This window comes from Hevea brasiliensis, chromosome 13 (genome assembly GCF_030052815.1).
Source record: "Hevea brasiliensis isolate MT/VB/25A 57/8 chromosome 13, ASM3005281v1, whole genome shotgun sequence".
Lineage (NCBI taxonomy): Eukaryota > Viridiplantae > Streptophyta > Magnoliopsida > Malpighiales > Euphorbiaceae > Hevea > Hevea brasiliensis.
Window position 1 is genome coordinate 7612543 of NC_079505.1, and position 21338 is coordinate 7633880.

Genomic DNA, 21338 nt, shown 5'->3' on the forward strand with positions numbered 1-21338 from the left:
TATTAAATAAGTGCAAGTTGGCCAAATAGACGCTGGAATATTTTTCAATTTTTCATTTTTATTGCCTCAAAACAAAAATATTTATCATTGTAATACATAGCAATTAACAAAGTTCAATTAAATGTGAAGAAAATAAAAAAAAAATCCACTAAAATAATAGGAGAATAAAGTTTAATTTATTTTCTAATTTTAATAATTATGAATAATTGAATTCAAAACTGTAAAATTGATTAATTTATTTTATGAATTTAATAAAATAGGTTAATTTATTTTAAATTATATCTCATGCATCGAAAGCCTAAAATATTAATAGTAAATTATATTATATCCCTTACATTAATTATTTTTCATTCTTTAAAAATTTTATAAAAGTAATAAGTACTTTTTTAATAATTTAAAAAATATTTAAAAATAAATTTATTCAAAAATCTTGTTGTTTGAATTATAAAATATTTGCTGAATTTTATTTTAAATTTTGAAATGAGATAAATGGTGAATTAATGGTAATTTTTATTTTATTAAATTTTTGTCATTTTTAAACTTGGAAATTCATTGTCCTAATAAATATTGTTAATAATTTATTTTCTTAACATATTAATTTAAATTATTGAATTTTTTATTATATTATCATTAAATCACAAAAAGTACATTAAATTTTTTTATTTATTCAAAGATAAATTTTAATATATTAAATTTTATTGTTCATTAATATAAATAATTTTATTATTTAAAATTTTAATTTTAAATATTTATTTTACTATAAAATAAAATTTTACATTAAAAATTTTAAATTATTTTTTACTGCTAGTTGTGCATTGGTATGATTCGATTTGATAACACTACCCATATTTTCTCTTAGAGGTAATTTAATTAAAATTTAAACATAATTAATCGAATAAAAATTAAAATAACATTTTTTATTTTAATTATTATTTTTTTGTAACAATTTGAATTATTATTTAACTGAATAGTAAATGCAATATAAGTTACTGTTTTCGTAAAGACAGAAATCTATAAATTACAGATAATTGCTTAACACTCTCTCTTTCGCCCTAAACATACAGAGCCGTCTCTCTTTCTCTGAAGATGATAATGTCGGCGCGGAGGATTTTCACAACTACTGAGAGGTTCTTCCGCTTTCAACTGCAAACGGAAATATTTTTTACGAGTAAACCTGTTGTAACATTTTGTCATTACTAGTGTATATACTGGCAGAAACAGATACACCTTTATTGGTAGATTTCTTACAACATTAACATATGAAATATAAAAATATATTTTATGATAAATATATTTAGAATTATAAATTATTTTTATAAATAAGATTATAAATATAGTAAGAAAAGAATAGTTAATTAAATTAGATCAATTTTAATTTGATATCCCATTTGATCTATTTGACGGTAAATAAAATATTTTTTTGTCATAAATATTTTTTTAATAGAAAATAATTAACACCTATTTGATATTATTATAAGAGTTACTATTATTATTAGAGTTACTATGGAGAAATTTTTTTAAATATATTAATTAAAAAATAAAAAAAAATAATTAAAAATTAAATTTATGAACTTTAGTTTAGCGGTACTTTGTTACTTATAATACTCTTATTAAGGGATTGTGGGAAGCAAGGCGACCTGGAATTGCACTAGAAGTTTTCAAGAACATGTGTTCTCATGGTCAGCAGCCAGATAAAGTGACTTTTTCAATCATTCTTGATGGCTTGTGCAAACAAGGGTATCTTGATGAGGCACTCACACTATTTAAAGCGATGGAAAAGAGTCGGTTGAAGCCTGATTGTGTGAGTTTTACGATTTTGATTGATGGTATGTGCAAAGCTGGGAGGCTTAATGATGCCAAAGAACTATTTTTTAGGCATTTTGAAAAAGGCTTACAGCCTAATGTTTATACATATAGTACAATAATAAAAGGCCTTTGCAAAGAAGGATTATTAGATGAAGCATACAAAGTTTTTAGAGGAATGGAAAAGAGTGGATGTGTACCAAATGGTTGCTGTTATAATGTGATTATTCAAGGGTTTCTCAGGCATGAGGATGTAGCAAAGGCAACACAGCTTATTGATGAAATGGTTGATAAAGGATTCTCTGCAGATGCCACCACCTTCGAATGTAATACATTTATCGCGCAATGACGATCTCATTCTGAGAAAACTACGAAATCGTTCCAAATGTTCTAAAGATGCAAAGTTTAAGTGATATTTTAACAATCAAGACTTGCACAACAGATGGACGAGGTATTTGTTATGTTGTGAGTTGTTGCTACTTCAATATATTTCATTTGAGTACAATTACAATCCCTCTAGTAGTTACTTTCCCTTTTCAAAAGAAACTATATATTAGCACTAGATTATGATTTTAGGTTGTATATTCACATTAACATTTATGAATATGTTTGATTGCTAGATAAAAAGGACTGAAGTACTATTGGGTGAGTATGTGAATAACCTAAGATTTGTTATTGTGCCTATGCAGATACCTTTCCCTTTCTCTTGTGAGACCCTGCTACTTCCCTTATCAGTGCATTTTGTGTATAGTTTCAGTGTTGGCAATTCATTTATCAACCTACCATGATGAATTTCTAATTTTTATTATATTCCTAAAAGCAAAACTCGCACGCTAACTAGATAATTCCTTTTATATATGTAGAATGTATAAGCATATTTGTTCTGTGCTTAATTCTATGTGCATTTGCAGGTTTTTCACCCTTTTTCCATACAGGAAATCAGTGCATGTTGTGGTTTTTATCTTGCAAGCATTTTGTGATTCCATAATCACAATTAATAATGTGCCTATTCCCTAATTTGCAACTTTCTGCATTATTTTCTGCTTGATGATGCAACTGCAAAAAGTAGAAAGTGGATTGACGGAAAAAAGAATAAGAAGAAGAAGATAGTTATGGGTCCATGGCTAGGTTTAAAGGATGGAAAAACAAAAAAAAAAAAGAAGGGAAGAGAGGGGAGGGGGGGGGGGTGTTTGCGTGTGGGGTGGTGTGTAAGCTTAAGACAGCTAGACAGTTGAAGTAGAAACATAAAAATTGCCATATTGGAGTTTGCTTACTGTTAAAAGAAAGAGAATCTTCCAAAAAATGTTGGAATGTATTATACATAGAATTTGGGTAGTAGATACTTACATTATAGGTGTAAGTGATTTATGTTCAAATGGTTGCTAATAATGGAATGATATTTTTTGATATAATAGCAGCTTTACTTGTATTTCTATTTTATATGTTTAGCCACTGGCGTCCTGTATATTGTCATTTTATTTTCATGAGTAGGTTGGAAATATCAAAGCTTTATATTGTTGTTATGCACATGGAGAAAAAACCCAATTGTACTGTGACCTCATAACACTTCCCCTTCTTGTGCAGGATCTAGCTCTTGTGCTTCAGGTGCAAGTCCTTGTTCTACCGTACAAGAACAAGGAACTGCCTTTGATTTTACATATGATAATGGTACAGATTGGGAATTCTGTGTCTTTGTAGATTGAATTGGCTTGCATGAATTGTCATGACTTAGATGTCAATAGTAGATTAAACAAATATTTAATTATTGTCTGAGTCGCGTATATATTTTGTGCTAAAGTTTAGGATTTTTGGGAGTAGGTGTTGGAGTTGCTTATCAGATACTATTCGGTTATTGAAAGCTAGTTGTTTGCTGGTGATGTCAAATATGTGTTAATTGTTTAGAAGCATATGGTCATGCAAATAAAAATGGTTAATGCGTTAAATTAAACCATTTATAATGTTGTCTTCACCCACTAATCTACAGTTGCGAGGAAGTTTGTCACACACGTTCTCTCCCAACTTGACAACTTCCAACATATTCAAGAGAACATATAATCTTTGATTACTTATGACCTCTGAAGTTTGTTGCGCGCCAGAAAATTGCTTCACTAGTCGATGATTAATGCAGCAATCTCTAGCGTTAAGAGAATTCCTGTTTGGACTTTGCTAGAAGAAGTTGCTAATATATGAACATTTTAAGATTTGTTATTGTTCCTGTGAAGATGCTAATATATGAACGTTTTAAGACTTGTTATTGTGCCTATGCAGATGCCTTTCCCATTCTCTAATGAGAACAGAACCTTGCTCCTATTACAAATGAATTATAAGTGAATTATTTCGTGCCTATGCTAATCGAAAGAAAAATGGATAATTCTTAAAATTAAATTATTTGTAATGTTATCTAGACGCACCAACCTGCAGCTGAAAACTCTAGGCCGCTTGGGGCGGCTGGGGCCGCTTGGGGCGGCTGGGGCCTTATGGGGCGGCTGGGGCCTTATGGGGCTAATGGTCAATCAGAAAAGTCTGTTTTGCTTCGCCTCTACATTTGAGATGAGCGTATTTTCTCCAATTGGTTGCTCTTGGCACGGAGGATGTGGAAAGCATGAAATGACCTGATCTTCAATGATAAACTATGGGAAACACCAAATATCATCAACAAAGCTATCCATCTGGTCGGTAGCAGAGTTTTGGCACTCCCAATTTTTTTTATTAGAAGTCTAAGGGTGGAAAATATAATTTTGGATCAGTTGAAGGATTAAAATGAACTTTATCATTAAAGTTATAGGTGGCAGCCCATTTTCACCCGCCGATGGCAACAGATAGGGTACTCGCGAAAATCACCTACTTAAATCTAAACATGATTAATATTTTTAAAATCAAATTCATCATAAATTCGATTAAAATTTATTATCAACTGTCTAAATAAGTTCTAAACTCGATTATTATTATTCGAAAAATTTTAGAATCTATTTAATTTTATATATTTTAAATAATAATTTATATAAAATTTTATTTTTTATTAATAATTTATATTTTGAGGAGGATGTTAGTCATAGGATTAAAGCTGAATAATTGAAGTGGAGACGTACCATGGGAGTTTTATGTGATCGTAAGATTCCCAATAAGTTGAAAGGAAAATTTTACCGTACAACCATACGATCGGCTATGTTATATGTTATATGGTAGTGAGTGTTGGGCACTGAAAGAGTCATATGCGTCTAAGATAAGAGTTGCAGAGATGAGAATGTTAAGGTGGATGAGTGGCCATACTAGACTAGATAAAGTCCGTAATGAGAGTATTAGAGAAAAAGTAGGAGTGGTGCCAATTGAAGATAAGTTGAAAGAAGGGAGATTGAGGTGGTTTGGTCATGTGAAGTGTAGACATACGAGGTTCCAGTTAGACAAGTAGAGCACATTAGGTTAGAGGATAGAAAGAAAAAAAGGGATAGACCTAAATTGACTTGGAGGAGAGTAGTACAACATGATCTAGAAGCATTACACATTTCTGAGGATTTAACCCAAAATCGTTTAGAGTAGAAAAAGCAAATCCATATAGCCGGCCCCAAATTTTTTGGGATAAAGGCTTAGTTAAGTTGAGTTGAATATTAATAATTTATATTTTAAAATTTTCATAAAATATTTAAATCCTATTTTATTTAAAATAAAAATGTAAAATTTACAAATATTATTATAAAAAATATATATTTTATATTTAATTAAATATTAATATAAACTTGTTCAAATAATAAATACCTAACATGTAAAACCAAACTCGTCATGAATACTACTTTTTAAATTTGAATTCTTCCTAAACCCAACTGTATATTATCTAAATATATTTTATTAGGGTTTAGTCGAATCAAGTATCCATAAAAATCAATCTGTTTGATCTCTATATGAACTTTTTTAATATATATATATATATATATATATATATATATATATATATATATATTATCAAAGGGAACAAATTGGGACAAAACCTCCGGGTTTCTTTGAGCCAAAAAAAGAGTAAGGGGAGCAGGGAATTTCCAGCAAAGATCAATGCCTTTATTTGTAGCGTTCAATAGTTCCATCAGAACGGGTCTTGATTTTGTAAATCCATTTGCAACCAATAGGGGTCTTGTTTGGTGGAAGATCAACTAAATTCCAAGTATGAGTTTTCTCTAAAGCCTGAAGTTCCTCAGTCATAGCTTGCTGCCAAAGAGGGTCAGTACTTGCCTCACGATAAGAACGAGGCTCATGAAGGGTTGCAATAGTAGAGTAACAGTGAAAATCAGAAAGATAATGAGGAGTTTCTCTTACACGGGTAGAACGACGAAGAGTAGTGCTAGGAGTGTCACACCTTACTCCTCTTTAAGGCATCACATGATCCCGTAGAATACCTAATGAACTACAGCACTTCACCTACCGATAACTCATTAAGTACCCTACAAGGGATTTTAAAATAATTTTCTTATTTTTGATAAGTGGTGAGCATTTTCTAATAAGTACTTAAAACATGTAGTTAAACTAAAACTAGTTAATATTTTTGGCCCATTTTATTTTTACGCAAATTTTATAAAAATTTTGACAGAGTTCCCTCTGTATTTTGAGAAACCAATTCTTCAAATACCTGAAATAAAAGCACTTCCAATAATTTTCTAACCACTGCTTCAAATTCATACTCAATCTCAACAAATTTCTCAAATTCACAAGTTCAATAATTCTCAAAATACTGTCAATCAATATCATTCATATTTCATTTGAAACAAAACAATTTAGATACATTATTACAACATTTACATTAAGAGAGTTTCAAAACCACAATATATATATTACAACTTATACAATTTTTATACAAACTGCTCAAGACCCACTTTTACATGTCCATACATTTATGTGCAATATATACATCAAAAGAAGTATTTACTGATTAGGGTATAAATTATACAAGACTTCAAGTGATGACTCCACACACCTCAGTGACTCGATCTGCTGCTCCTCTAATCTCTCAGATCTGACAAAGAATAAAAGCTATCAAAGTACTAGGACTCAGTGGTGCACAATATACTAAAATAATCCTTATGCAAAACTTAAAGCACATTTATTCAAAGATTTGGCTAAACATGAAAATTAAATACAAACCATGCATTGTGAGATTTTAAATGTAAACCAAGTTCATTTCAAAGTATCAAAACACATTTCATAAAACCCACAGCTAGATCATGCCATTCGAAATAAATAGAATCTCAATAGCTAGAAGCTAAAGAGAAATCACATGAATCTCAATAGCCAGAGGCTAAAGAGAAATCATATCACAAGGCTAGCTAGCTCAAATATATGGATATCCATTCACATCCTCTTCTACTGGCACACCTCAACACTTCTCCAGAGAAGAAATCAAAATTCGAAACTAATTACCCCCACTAGTCGTGCTAGTGAGGTGTTCAAACATATGGTCATGACACTGTGGTTTCAAAACTTATCTTAACAATTTGCTAAACATTGTCATTTCAAATATACACAATAACTTTCACAATTTAAATCAAACATCATAGGAATGCCATAATCCAATATTTCACATTATTCAAAACAATATGCAAAAGATGATTATAAAAGTATATGTTGTGCACAAACCTCAAACGAGTCGCCTGTTGGCCTTGACTCGACTCCTCGGGTTCTGTCGGTATTCTTTCCAATGAAACACGAAATTTTCCAATGTTTCAGTACTAAAACTTAAAATAAATCCAAAATAAACTTAACTTCACATTTACCTAGCTCTAACGTGTTAAATTCGACGTTCTCGAAATTTTGTGTTTCGGATTACTATTCACTGCACTATTCCAGTCAAATAGTTGACTTTTTAAGGCTTACTAGGTATGGGAACTCTAACTTCACCCACATACCACATTTTGGTCATTAAACTTGTTGGTTTTGGTCATTTTCTCAAAACTTAGGTCATTTTGGCAAAATTGCCAATTTTCGGTTTTGGTGCTCCGAAGTTGCACTGTTCCATTGGTCAATCTACTGTTGGAATTTGACAAAACTTCCTTCATAGAAAATGTTCCTTATTGTCTTAAGTGTATTCTCATTTTTGGATCACCCCAATCGGATTTTTGTAGCTCAAGTTATGGCCAAAATAAGTTTACTGTTCACGTGCACTGTTCATGCTGCAATTTTGGGTTCTGGCAGATTTTGATCCAACTTTGGTCAATAATTTGATCAAGTTAAGTTCATAATTTGGTCTCACTTTCTTCATATGAAATGTTCTACTATGTCTTAGGTTTCCATCGGTTCAAGAATCGCCTAAATCCGAGTTTTCTAGAGAGAGTTATAGCTATCCAAACATTACTGCCCAAATGAAAATCTGCAGAGTTGCAGGTTTGATAACTCAACTTTGCTCAATAATTTGAATGGGTTAATGGCATAATTTGGGGTGATGTTCTTCATGAAAGTTTTAGATCTATATCTCCTCTAACCCCTGGCCAAATTTCAGGTCAATTTGACCTGTCTAACTCGAGTTATGACCAAATGAACAGTTACTGTTCATTTGGTCAGTTTAGTGCAGTGGCAGCCTGCTATCATTTCACTTTGGTCAATTGTTTCACCAAGTTTTGGTCAGTTTTTGGCCATGGTTCCTTAATGAAAATTGTGCTCTTTTATGTCTATTTTCATCTCCAATTGGTGGCATATCCATTAGGCTTGTAAAATTTGAGTTTTGGTCCTTCAAAGTAGGTTTGGTCATGCTGCCAGCAGCATGACCATTGACCTACGAATTTGGTTTAATTTCCTACCATTCCCACACAATTCATTTGGTCATAATTGACCACTATTTCACTTCACAATAGGTCAAACATGCTATTTATTCATTTCTCCAAATTTTGGTTCACAAACCCTAGCATTGAAACCCTAATCTCACTAACTCTTGCATTTAACCATTTCAATGCCCTTAACTATCATCACTTAACTCATTAAGGTTCATATTCCTATCCAAGCCAATCAAGCCATGCAAATTACACTCTTCACAATGCTGGCTGAAATTCCCTCTCTTCCTAATCATGCAATATTTTTCAATTTCTTCATAAAATCTCATTCATTTCTACCCTAAATCCATCATATATATACTAAAAAGAAAGGTTGGATTAGCTTACCTTAAGTGAGCAGAATTTGTCTATCCAATTCTTCAACTTTGTTTGATTTATTTACTCCCAAACTTCTTATCAAAGTTAAAACACAAGTTTTTGTTATGGGATGTAAAGATTTCATGGCAAGATTTAGGGTTTAAAGGAAGCTTTAGGTGGCTACAATGGAGATTTTGTGTGAGGAGAGGAAGATGAAAGTGAAAGCAACCAAGGGAAAAGAAGGCCAAAATTGATTTTTTTCATTTTTTCCTTTATTTATTTTAGTTGATGGAAGACCACAAAATCCCATTTAATAAAATAAATAAATGAAGCCTTTATGACATCATGCATGATGTCATCCCTTTGACTTTTCCATCTTCTTCTTTTTTTTTCTATTTATTTTTCTATTAGTTCTTTAATTTAATTCTCGATCCTGAAGTTTTCTTTTCTCTGATTTTATTTGACAGTTAGGTCAGGAGTCAGCTCTCGGGGTCAATTGACCAAATTGCCCTTCGCCGGTTCATCCCGGTTTGCAAATAATCCAATATTTCTTCCGGCTCCGACCTAATTATTTGACCGCTTAACGCTTCTTTTCGTGATTTTCTCTTTTCCATTGTGTTCATAAGGGTCCTAAGGACCGCATTGTCACTTTACGGTCGAAATTTGAGTTTAAAATGACTTCGTGATCGTTCAGGAGGTCACTCATCGCTGTGACTCTCGGCTCGTTTAACCTCTTATGTTCTGTTTTTCTTATTTATAGTTAACTAATTAAATATTACTAATTATTTGTGTTTATGGCTTCTCAAGTTGTCTTAAGTGTGGCCTTAATCCCATTAATTGTCCTGGACCTGGCCAGTCAAGACGATGAAAACTACCAGCTATATCAATAGGGGTGTTACAATTCTCCCCCTTAAATAAATTTCGTCTCAAATTTTTACCGTATCAATCTCACGAGCAATTTGTGGGTGTTGTCTCCTCATGTCCTCCTCTCGTTCCCAAGTAGCTTCTTGGCGAATGATGGTTCCACAAAGACTTTTACTAACGGTATCGCTTATTCCGTAGTCGCTTCACCTCATAAGCGTAATCTTTATGGGTTCTTCTTCATATGTGAGGTCTGGATTCACTTCTATTTCTTCTACTGGTAGTACATGAGATGGGTCTGATCGATAACTCCTCAACATAGACACATGGAAGACATTATGTATCTTCTCCAACTCTGGAGGTAGTGCCAACCGATATGCCAAAGGACCCACTCTTTCCAATACCTCATATGGCCCGATAAAACGAGGACTTAGTTTCCCCTTTCTGCCGAATCTCATAATCCTCTTCCAAGGAGAAACCTTGAGGAAAACTTTCTCACCCACTGCATACTCAATATCCCTTCTTTTCAAATCGACATAGGACTTTTGATGGTCTGATGCAGTTTTAAGTCGACCCCTGATCACCTTGATTTTCTCTTCAGTCTGTTGAACAATTTCGGGTCCAATCATTTTTCTTTCACCCACGTCATCCCAACACAACGGGGTTCTACATTTCCTGCCATACAAAGCTTCATATGGAGGCATCCCAATGCTTGATTGGTAGCTGTTGTTGTAAGCAAACTCAATCAAAGGCAAGTGTGTATCCCAACTACCCTCAAACTCAATCACACAAGCCCGTAGCATGTCCTCCAATATCTGAATTACCCTATCAAACCGCCATCCGTCGTGGGTGGAATGCGATCAAGTTCAATCTAGTTCCTAGGGCTCTCAAGACTACCCTAATCTAGAAGTGAACCTAGGATCTCTCGACACGATGGATACCGGCACTCCATGTAGTCTCACAATCTCATCAATGTACAACCTGCCAATCTGTCAAATCGTAGTCCATCCGAATCGGCAAAAATGAGCAGACTTAGTCGTGCCGACAATGACCCATATCGCATCATGACACTTCTGTGTCCGCGGAAGTCCCATTACAAAATCCATCGTTATTCTCTCCCATTTCCACTCTGGTACTGGTAGTGGATGTAACAACCCAGCGGGTACTTGATGCTCTGCCTTCACTTGCTGACAAGTTAGGCATTTGGATACAAACTCTGCCACATCTCTCTTCATACCCATCCACCAGTAATGCTCCTTTAGCCCTCTATACATTTTTGTGCCACCAGGGTGCATGGCAAAAGGAGACTCATGTGCTTCCTTCAAAATGATCTGCCTCAAATCAACATCATTAGGAACACACATTCTGCCCTGGTGTAGCAGTAGACCATCATCTCTGATTGAGAATTCTGGTTTCTTGCCCTGTCGGACTTCTTCCATCAACTTCTGATACTTCTGATCATTCTGAGCAGCCATTCTAATCTGATCAATCAATACCGCCGTACATGCCATGCAACCGCTATACCCATCATCATTAATCTCTAAGCTGGCATGCAATGATCTTAACTCATGTACCAAAGACAAAGGAGTAACCCGTAGACTTGCCATAGTCTTGCGACTTAAGGCATCAGCCACAACATTAGCTTTCCCTGGCTGATAGTCTATCAGACAATCATAGTCTTTTATCAACTCTAACCATCTCCTCTGTCTCAAATTCAGCTCTTTCTGGGTGCCCAAATACTTTAAACTCTTATGATCTGTGTAAATGTAACACTTTTCCCCATACAAATAATGTCTCCAGATCTTAAGAGCAAACACAATGGCTGCAAGCTCCAAATCATGTGTTGGATAATTCCTCTCATGCGGTTTCAGCTGGCGTGATGCATAGGCAATGACATTTCGATCTTGCATCAACACACAACCTAACCCGTTGTGAGAAGCATCGCTGTAAACTGTATATTCTTTACCCGGTGTGGGTAAAGTTAGGACTGGAGCTTCAGTCAAACATCTCTTCAATTCATCAAAACTCTGCTGGCATTTATCCGTCCACTGAAATTTTACATCTTTTCTAAGCAGCTTGGTCAATGGAGATGCCAACATGGAAAATCCCTTCACAAATCTACGGTAGTATCCAGCTAAACCCAGAAAACTACGAATCTCTGTGACATTTCTGGGTGGCCTCCAATTAAGGACAGCTTCAATCTTACTTGGATCTACCTTGATGCCCTCTTCTGATACTACATGCCCCAAGAAAGATATTTCCTTCAGCCAAAATTCACACTTCGACAATTTGGCATATAGTCGCTTTCTCCTCAAAGTCTACAAGATAATCCGCAGATGTCTATCATGCTCTTCTGCATTCCTCGAATAGACCAATATATCATCTATGAATACCACAACAAACTGGTCGAGGTATGGTCTGAAGACAGTGTTCATCAGATCCATAAAAGCAGCCGGAGCATTAGTTAATCCGAATGGCATAACTAGGAACTCATAATGGCCATAGCGGGTTTTGAAGGCAGTTTTAGGAATACTTTGCTTTTGTACCTTCAGCTGATAATAACCTGATCTCAGGTCAATTTTGGAGAACATACCGCACCTCAACCGATCAAACAAGTCATCAATGCGGGCAATGGATATCTATTCTTTATTGTCACCTTATTCAATCGCCGATAATCAATACACAAGCGAAGAGTGCCATCCTTCTTCTTTACAAGCAATCGGCACTCCCAAGGTGACACACTAGGCGGATGAAGCCCTTGTCAAGCGCTTCTACAACCGCACTTTCAACTCTTTCACTCGCAGTGCCATTCTATATGGCGTTATGGAGATTGGGTCCACACTGCATAACATCAATTTCAAATCGCACCTCTTTCTAGAGGTAATCCTGCAATTCATCAGAAACACATCCGAAAGTCACATACCGTAGAGATGTCCCTTAGTGCTCGACTCCCCACTTGGGTGTCTATCACATGTGCCAAGTATGATTCACACCCTTTCGATCATTCTTACGGCTAGTGCAGCGAAATGATGTTTGATGGCGATAAATGCCTCTCCCGTGTATGACCACATCACCGTATAGAGGAGACCAAAAGTGACTATCTTGATCTACATCCAATCATAGCATGATGCTGCTAACCAATCCATGCCCAAGATAATATCATACTCTCTCAAGGGCATCTCAATCAAGTTCGACAGAAAACATGTCCTTGGATCACCAAAGGACGTCTCTATAAATTCTCATTGACCGGACCTCTTGTCCTAATGGACTAGTTACTAGCACCTCAAAACCCATTTTCACACATGGAACAAAGAAGTGAACCGACTATGCTAGCACTAACATATGAATGGGTTGAACCGGATCAAACAATACAAATACATCTTGACCGAGAGATAGAGAATGTACCAGCTACCACATCAGAAGTCTCAGCCTCTTCTCGCTGTTTCATTGCGTAGATTCTGGTTGAAGCACTTCCTTGTCCTGACTGACCAATTGTGCCCTGACTGCCTGAAGCAGTGCCTCTACCTCTGCCTCTTCCTCTGCCAACTGACTGTGAACCTCTGGGAGCAGGACTCTGAATAGATCCCTCAGCAGTAGTAGGAGCTGGACCATATCTCGGAGCACTAGTGCAGTCTTTAGCTATATGGCCCTTGCCTCCACAGTTAAAGCAGGCTCCAGTGGCCCAATAACATTCACCCCCATGAATCTTGCCACAAGTCTAACAAGGGCAGCGTAATGTGAACCCTCGCCGACTCATCGACTGCACCTAGGGGTCTCGCCTGCAGAATCTACCCCTACCAAATCTTTCCACCTCGACCCCTTTGGGTCCACTAAACTTCTTTTTCTTTCCAGGTAGCACCGTAACTCTGTTCAACCGATTTTTCCCCTTGTCTTTTCTCGATTTCTCGCCTTTTCCTTCATCGGGTTTCGCTTCAACTCTCTCCAGTTCAAGTGCTTGAGACATGAGCTCTGAGAAGTTGCTGTGTCTGAATCCCACAACTTACATCCTTATACTGGGCTTCAAACCCGTCTCAAATCTCTTGCACCTTGCCTTACTGGTAGTAAGGAGACTCTCCGCATAGTGACTCAAGCGGGAGAACTCCCTCTCATGCTCTGCCACTGATCTATTCCCTTGTTTCAAACTCAAAAATTCTTGCAATTTCTGATCAACATATGCGTCTGGGATGTATTTCTGTCTGAACTTTCTGATGAAGTCATCCCAGGTTAGCACTGGTGGTTCAGCCAAGCTGTGGGGGATGGTCTTCCACCAGTCATATGCATCCCCTTGCAATAGAGACACAGAATACTCAAACTTCAATTCATCTTGGCAGTGCAGCTTCTTAAATACTCTGTCCATTCTTTCAAGCCATTGCTCTGCCTCAAGTGGGTCTATCAGACTTTAAATTCTGCAGCCCCATACTTCAATAACTTGTCATACTGTCTGGCTGGAGGCAGTGGTTGTGCCACAGGTGGTTGGGGTGGAGCTTGAGCAGGCATACCCCCAGCCATTTGCTGAAACATCGCAGCCATCTGTTGTGCGAATTATGCAGGGAACTGCGGCATTTGTGGGGCTGGTGTTGCTGACCCACTGACATTCGGTAAAGCTGGGGCTTCCCCTTATGCCTCAACTTCAACAGACTGCTCAACTGAGCGATCCCCTTCTTCCATTTCAGGCTGAAGTTAGGGTATCTCCTGAATAAGTAACACAAGAAGATTTCCCTCCGTTAGTTCATATTCATGATGTAATGCACTGTATGTAACAATTATGGACATTGAGCAGTTGTACTTAACAAAGAAAAGACACAAATTCACAATTTAAAACATAATTCAAAAATTTGCTCTGATACTACTAAAACATGTCACACCTTACCCCTCTGTAAGGCATCACATGATCCCGTAGAATACCTAATGAACTACCGCACTTCACCTACCGATAACTCATTAAGTACCCTACAAGGGATTTTAAAACAATTTTCTTATTTTTGATAAGTGGTGAGCATTTTCTAATAAGTACTTAAAACATGTAGTTAAACTAAAACTAGTTAATATTTTTGGCCCATTTTATTTTTACGCAAATTTTATAAAAATTTTGACAGAGTTCCCTCTGTATTTTGAGAAACCAGTTCTTCAAATACCTGAAATAAAAGCACTTCCAATAATTTTCTAACCACTGCTTCAAATTCATACTCAATCTCAACAAATTTCTCAAATTCACAAGTTCAATAATTCTCAAAATACTGTCAATCAATATCATTCATATTTCATTTGAAACAAAACGATTTAGATACATTATTACAACATTTACATTAAGAGAGTTTCAAAACCACAATATATATATTACAACTTATACAATTTTTATACAAACTGCTCAAGACCCACTTTTACATGTCCATACATTTATGTGCAATATATACATCAAAAGAAGTATTTACAGTTAGGGTATAAATTATACCCGAAGACTTCAAGCTGATGACTCCACACACCTCAGCAGCTCAGTCTGCTGCTCCTCTAATCTCTGTATCTGCGACAGCAATAAAAGCTATCGCTGAGTACTAGGACTCAGTGGTGCACAATATACTAAAATAATCCTTATGCAAAACTTAAAGCACATTTATTCAAAGATTTGGCTAAACATGAAAATTAAATACAAACCATGCATTGTGAGATTTTAAATGTAAACCAAGTTCATTTCAAAGTATCAAAACACATTTCACAAAACCCACAGCTAGATCATGCCATTCGAAACAAATAGAATCTCAATAGCCAGAAGCTAAAGAGAAATCACATGAATCTCAATAGCCAGAGGCTAAAGAGAAATCATATCACAAGGCTAGCTAGCTCAAATATATGGATATCCATTCACATCCTCTTCTACTGGCACACCTCAACACTTCTCCAGAGAAGGAATCAAAATTCGAAACTAATTACCCCCACTAGTCGTGCTAGTGAGGTGTTCAAATATATGGTCATGACACTGTGATTTCAAAACTTATCTTAACAATTTGCTAAACATTGTCATTTCAAATATACACAATAACTTTCACAATTTAAATCAAACATCATAGGAATGCCATAATCCAATATTTCACATTATTCAAAATAATATGCAAAAGATGATTATAAAAGTATATGTTGTGCACAAACCTCAAACGAGTCGCCTGTTGGCCTTGACTCGACTCCTCGGGTTCTGTCCCGGTATTCTTTTCCACTGAAACACGAAATTTTCCAATGTTTCAGTACTAAAACTTAAAATAAATCCAAAATAAACTTAACTTTACATTTACCTAGCTCTAACGTGTTAAATTCGACGTTCTCGAAATTTTGTGTTTCGGGTTACTATTCATTGCACTATTCCAGTCAAATAGTTGACTTTTTAAGGCTTACTAGGTATGGGAACTCTAACTTCACCCACATACCACATTTTGGTCATTAAACTTGTTGGTTTTGGTCATTTTCTCAAAACTTAGGTCATTTTGGCAAAATTGCCAATTTTCGGTTTTGGTTCTCCGAAGTTGCACTGTTCCATTGGTCGATCTACTGTTGGAATTTGATAAAACTTCCTTCATAGAAAATGTTCTTTATTGTTTTAAGTGTATTCTCATTTTTGGATCACCCCAATCGGAGTTTTGTAGCTCAAGTTATGGCCAAAATAAATTTACTGTTCACGTGCACTGTTCATGCTGCAATTTTGGGTTCTGGCAGATTTTGATCCAAATTTTGGTCAATAATTTGATCAAGTTAAGTTCATAATTTGGTCTCACTTTCTTCATATGAAATGTTCTACTATGTCTTAGGTTTCCATCGGTTCAAGAATCGCCTAAATCCGAGTTTTCTAGAGAGAGTTATAGCTATCCAAACATTACTGCCCAAATGAAAATCTGCAGAGTTGCAGGTTTTATAACTCAATTTTGCTCAATAATTTGAATGGGTTAATGGCATAATTTGGGGTGATGTTCTTCATGAAAGTTTTAGATCTATATCTCCTCTAACCCCTGGCAAAATTTCAGGTCAATTTGACCTGTCTAACTCGAGTTATGACCAAATGAACAGTTACTGTTCATTTGGTCAGTTTAGTGCAGTGGCAGCCTGCTATCATTTCACTTTGGTCAATTGTTTCACCAAGTTTTGGTCAGTTTTTGGCCATGGTTCCTTAATGAAAATTGTGCTCTTTTATGTCTATTTTCATCTCCAATTGGTGGCATATCCATTAGGCTTGTAAAATTTGAGTTTTGGTCCTTCAAAGTAGGTTTGGTCATGCTGCTGACCTACGAATTTGGTTTAATTTCCTACCATTCCCACACAATTCATTTGGTCATAATTGACCACTATTTCACTTCACAATAGGTCAAACATGCTATTTATGCATTTCTCCAAATTTTGGTTCACAAACCCTAGCATTGAAACCCTAATCTCACTAACTCTTGCATTTAACCATTTCAATGCCCTTAACTATCATCACTTAAATCATTAAGGTTCATATTCCTATCCAAGCCAATCAAGCCATGCAAATTACACTCTTCACAATGCTGGCTGAAATTCCCTCTCTTCCTAATCATGCAATATTTTTCAATTTCTTCATAAAATCTCATTCATTTCTACCCTAAATCCATCATATATATACTAAAAAGAAAGGTTGGATTAGCTTACCTTAAGTGAGCAGAATTTGTCTATCCAATTCTTCAACTTTGCTTGATTTATTTACTCCCAAACTTCTTATCAAAGTTCAAACACAAGTTTTTGTTATGGGATGTAAAGATTTCATGGCAAGATTTAGGGTTTAAAGGAAGCTTTAGGTGGCTTCAATGGAGATTTTGTGTGAGGGAGAGGGAAGATGAAAGTGAAACGGCAACCAAGGGAAAAGAAGGCCAAAATTGATTTTTTTTCATTTCTTTCCTTTATTTATTTTAGTTGATGGAAGACCACAAAATCCCATTTAATAAAATAAATAAATGAAGCCTTTATGACATCATGCATGATGTCATCCCTTTGACTTTTCCATCTTCTTCTTTTTTTTTCTATTTATTTTTCTATTAGTTCTTTAATTTAATTCTCGATCCCGAAGTTTTCTTTTCTCTGATTTTATTTGTGATTAGGTCGAGTCGACTCGGTCAATTGACCAAATTGCCCCTCGCCGGTTCATCCCGGTTTGCAAATAATCCAATATTTCTTCCGGCTCCCTGGCCTAATTATTTGACTGGCTTAACAATTCTTTTTCGTGATTTTCTCTTTTTCACTGTGTTCATAAGGGTCCTAAGGACCGCAGCGTCACTTTTTACGGTTCGAAATTTGAGTTTAAAACTACCAGGCTATATCAATAGGGGTTTTACAAGGAGGAGATGCAGGCGCAGGTACTGGATCAACAACTGGTGCAAATTCAATAGGGGCAGGTGTAGTTGGGCTAATATTGAGCACATCACAATCACTTGGATCAGGACTTGGAAACAGCTCTTTGGAGGAGTCAGTGAAAAATAGAGAGTCAGTATTGACAGAATGATGAAATTTGGAAAGAGAAGAGAACATAGTATTATCCCAAAAGGTAACATGACGAGAGATGCGTAACTTATTAGAAACAGGATCCCAACAACGATATCCTTTGTGTTCAATGCCATAACCAAGAAAACAACATAGACGAGCACGGGGTTCTAATTTGGTATGTTCATGAGGTTGTAAAAGAATAAAAGAAACACATCCAAAAGGTTTAAGGATGAAATAGTCAGGAGGTTGTCCAAACAACTTTTCAAAAAGAGATAAATTATGAAGAACCAAGGTAGGAAGACGGTTAATAATATAAACAGCATGAAGAGCTGCTTCTCCTCAAAATTTTTTTAGACATGAGGCAGAAAGAAGAAGAGTATGTACAGAATCAAGAATATGGCGATGCTTGCGTTTGGCTCGCCCATTCTGTTGAAAGGTGTGAGGACAAGAACGTTGAACAACAGTGCTTTATTGACTAAGAAACTGAAGTAAAGAAGAATCCCGATATTCCATGGCATTATCTGTTCAGAGAATTTTAATGTCACAAGAGAACTGAGTTTTAATCATTTTTGCAAATGTGACGTAAATTTGTGATAACTCAGATCGATGTTTCAAAAAATATATCCAAGTAAACTGAGAATAATCATCAATAAATATCACAAAATAACGAAAACCATTTATTGAAGAAATAGGAAAAGGACCCCAAATGTCAGAATGAATTAAACCAAAAGGAGTGTCTGAAGTAGTATTATTATGAGAAAAAGATAATGCAGGTTGTTTTGCAAGCTGACAATTTAAACAATTAAATGACTGAAACTTAGTAGATCCTAATAATCCACAAGAAATTAAAGGTTGAATTTTACTGGTAGAAGCATGACCAAGACGAAGATGCCATTGGTGAATGGAGGAATTAGGGATTGTAGCTGCAGACACAAATCTTTGAGGAAGATGTAAAGATGCAAGCTCAAATAATCGACCCACTCTGCAACCCTCCCCAAGAATCTGTCCAGTTTGTGGATCCTGCACTGACACCATGGGGAGAAAAATAACATTTAGTCCTTTTTCACACAACTGACCAACAGAAATAAGATTGAGTGCCAAATTAGGGATATAATAGGTGTCAGGGAGATGAAGATTTGAGGTAGACACATGACCAGTATGTGTGATGTTCATTTTAATACTATTTGCAGTATGAATTGATGGTAAGGAAGATATAGGTTTTACAGAAGATAATAATTTAAGATTAGTGGTCATATGATTACCACATGCAAAGTCAAAAAGCCAATAAGAATTACCCGGAGTGGCAAACATGGCAGCAGGAGAATTAGAAGAGATAACCTGTTTGAATAATGCCTCAAGATCACTCATGGTGATGGCAGTAGAACCCTCAGTAGCAGCAACAGCAGTGACAGAGGAAGATCCAGGCTTTGAGACATTATTGAATTTAGAATGCCCTCCTTTTGGTCTTGGAGGGCGTGTGGGACAATGTTCAAGAATATGATCGTAACCATGACAATATCTGCATTCTATAGTAGGACAATATGCAAAAACATTACCAATTTGATTACAATTCTTACAGAGTTGATTTCTAGATTTCTAATATGAGGATCGAGTAGTTGCAAGAGCAGTTTCAAATTGAGGAGTTTTATCCAAACTGAGATGAGTCTCTTAAAAAATAATCTCTTGAATAGCAGTATCCAATGATGGGAGTGGATTTCGATGTAGCAGGGACTCTCGAACGGCCTCATATTCTGATCGAAGAGCCATTAGAACTTAAATGAGATGAAGATGATCTTCACTGATTTTGGCCTGAGATATTTGATTCCAAATGGGTTGGACCTGGGCAAGAAAATCATTCACAGATTAACCTGCTTCTTGTTTCAGATTATGAAGAGTAGTCCACAACTGATAATAGTGGGCAAGTCTAGTGGTCTGATATCGATTAGTAAAAAAATCCCAGATTTCTTTTGCAGAGTCATAATTAGCAAATTGGATGTGGATGGACGAGACAGAGGTATTACGAAATCAGGTGATGATCTGATGATTTTTACTATCCCAATCCTTAAGACGGTCAACAAATTTTGCATCAGTTTCATCGTTCTCTCTTGTCGGCGTAGTGATATCTCCGGTAACAATATGCCAAAACTTGCGACCTATCAAAAAACTTTTCATTCCTTGAACCCAAAGATTATAGTTGGAACCAGTCAGAACTGTTGCAATAAGTTTTGAAATATCAGATTTCTCCATTGATAACAAGATGAGGAGAAAAAAAAATGGTATAATAACAGGAATGAAAGAATGAATCAGAACAGGTTGTAGAGAGAGAAGAGAGACCCTAGAAACTAGAAATAAAAGCTTTACGGCTCTGATACCATGTTAGAAGAAAGAATACAAATAATGAAGGAAAGGATTGTGTATTTGTCTGTGTCTTATTTACAGAGATATTACATCTATTTATACATGAGAATATGAGCTAATTTAGACAAGAATAATAATTGCTGTAATTATGCTACACAAATCTCTTATAATCATGCTAATTACTGTAATTATGCTATACAAATCTCCTATAATCATGCTAATTGCTGTAATTATGCTAATAAGTATAATTATGTTTGGATTTACCCAGCAAGTTGCTCTGTGCTTAATTCTCTATGCATTTACCATTTTGTCACCCTTCTTCTATATAGGAAATCAGTGCATGTGGTGGTTTTTATCTTGCAAGCATTATGTGATTCCATAATCATAATTCATAATGTTCATATTCCCTAATTTGCAACTTGCTGCATTATTTTCGACTTGATGATGCAACTGCAAAAAGTAGAATAACTAAAACATCAAAAGAATGTTATGTGTCTATAGTTAGATTTAAAGGGTGAAAAAAAAAAAGAAAAAAAAAAAGAAGAGTAAGCTTAAGACAGTTAGATAGTTTAAGTAGAAACACAAAAATTTGGCACATTGGATTTTGCTTACTGTTACAAGAAAGTGAACCTTCCAGAAAATGTCAGAATGGATTAGGCATAGAATTTGGGTAGCAGATACTTACATTATAGGTATTTGTGATATATGTCGAAATGGTTGCTGCATAATGAAATGAGA

At 35.5% G+C, this 21338-nt stretch overlaps 2 protein-coding genes across 7 annotated transcripts in view; both read left to right on the plus strand.

Moving 5' to 3' along the window:
- LOC131171789 (pentatricopeptide repeat-containing protein At5g16640, mitochondrial-like) overlaps positions 1–21338 on the plus strand; it is a 31131-nt gene that overhangs the window by 8547 nt on the left and 1246 nt on the right. Inside the window, exon 3 of one of the 6 annotated variants that reach the window (XM_058131731.1) lies at positions 3388–3687. The exons of 4 other annotated variants lie outside the window; for them this stretch is intronic. The gene's annotated coding sequence lies outside the window, so the exon portion shown is untranslated. Of the gene's footprint in view, positions 1–2714; positions 2921–3387; positions 3688–21338 lie in introns of those variants that run through there. One more of the 6 variants, XM_058131732.1, reaches the window with a different exon arrangement.
- Positions 1093–4352, plus strand: LOC131172028 (pentatricopeptide repeat-containing protein At1g62930, chloroplastic-like). Its single transcript, XM_058132974.1, has 5 exons — positions 1093–1179; positions 1616–2129; positions 2715–2779; positions 3388–3471; positions 4209–4352. Exons 1-5 carry the CDS (start codon positions 1093–1095, stop codon positions 4350–4352), a joined length of 894 nt encoding a protein of 297 aa, XP_057988957.1.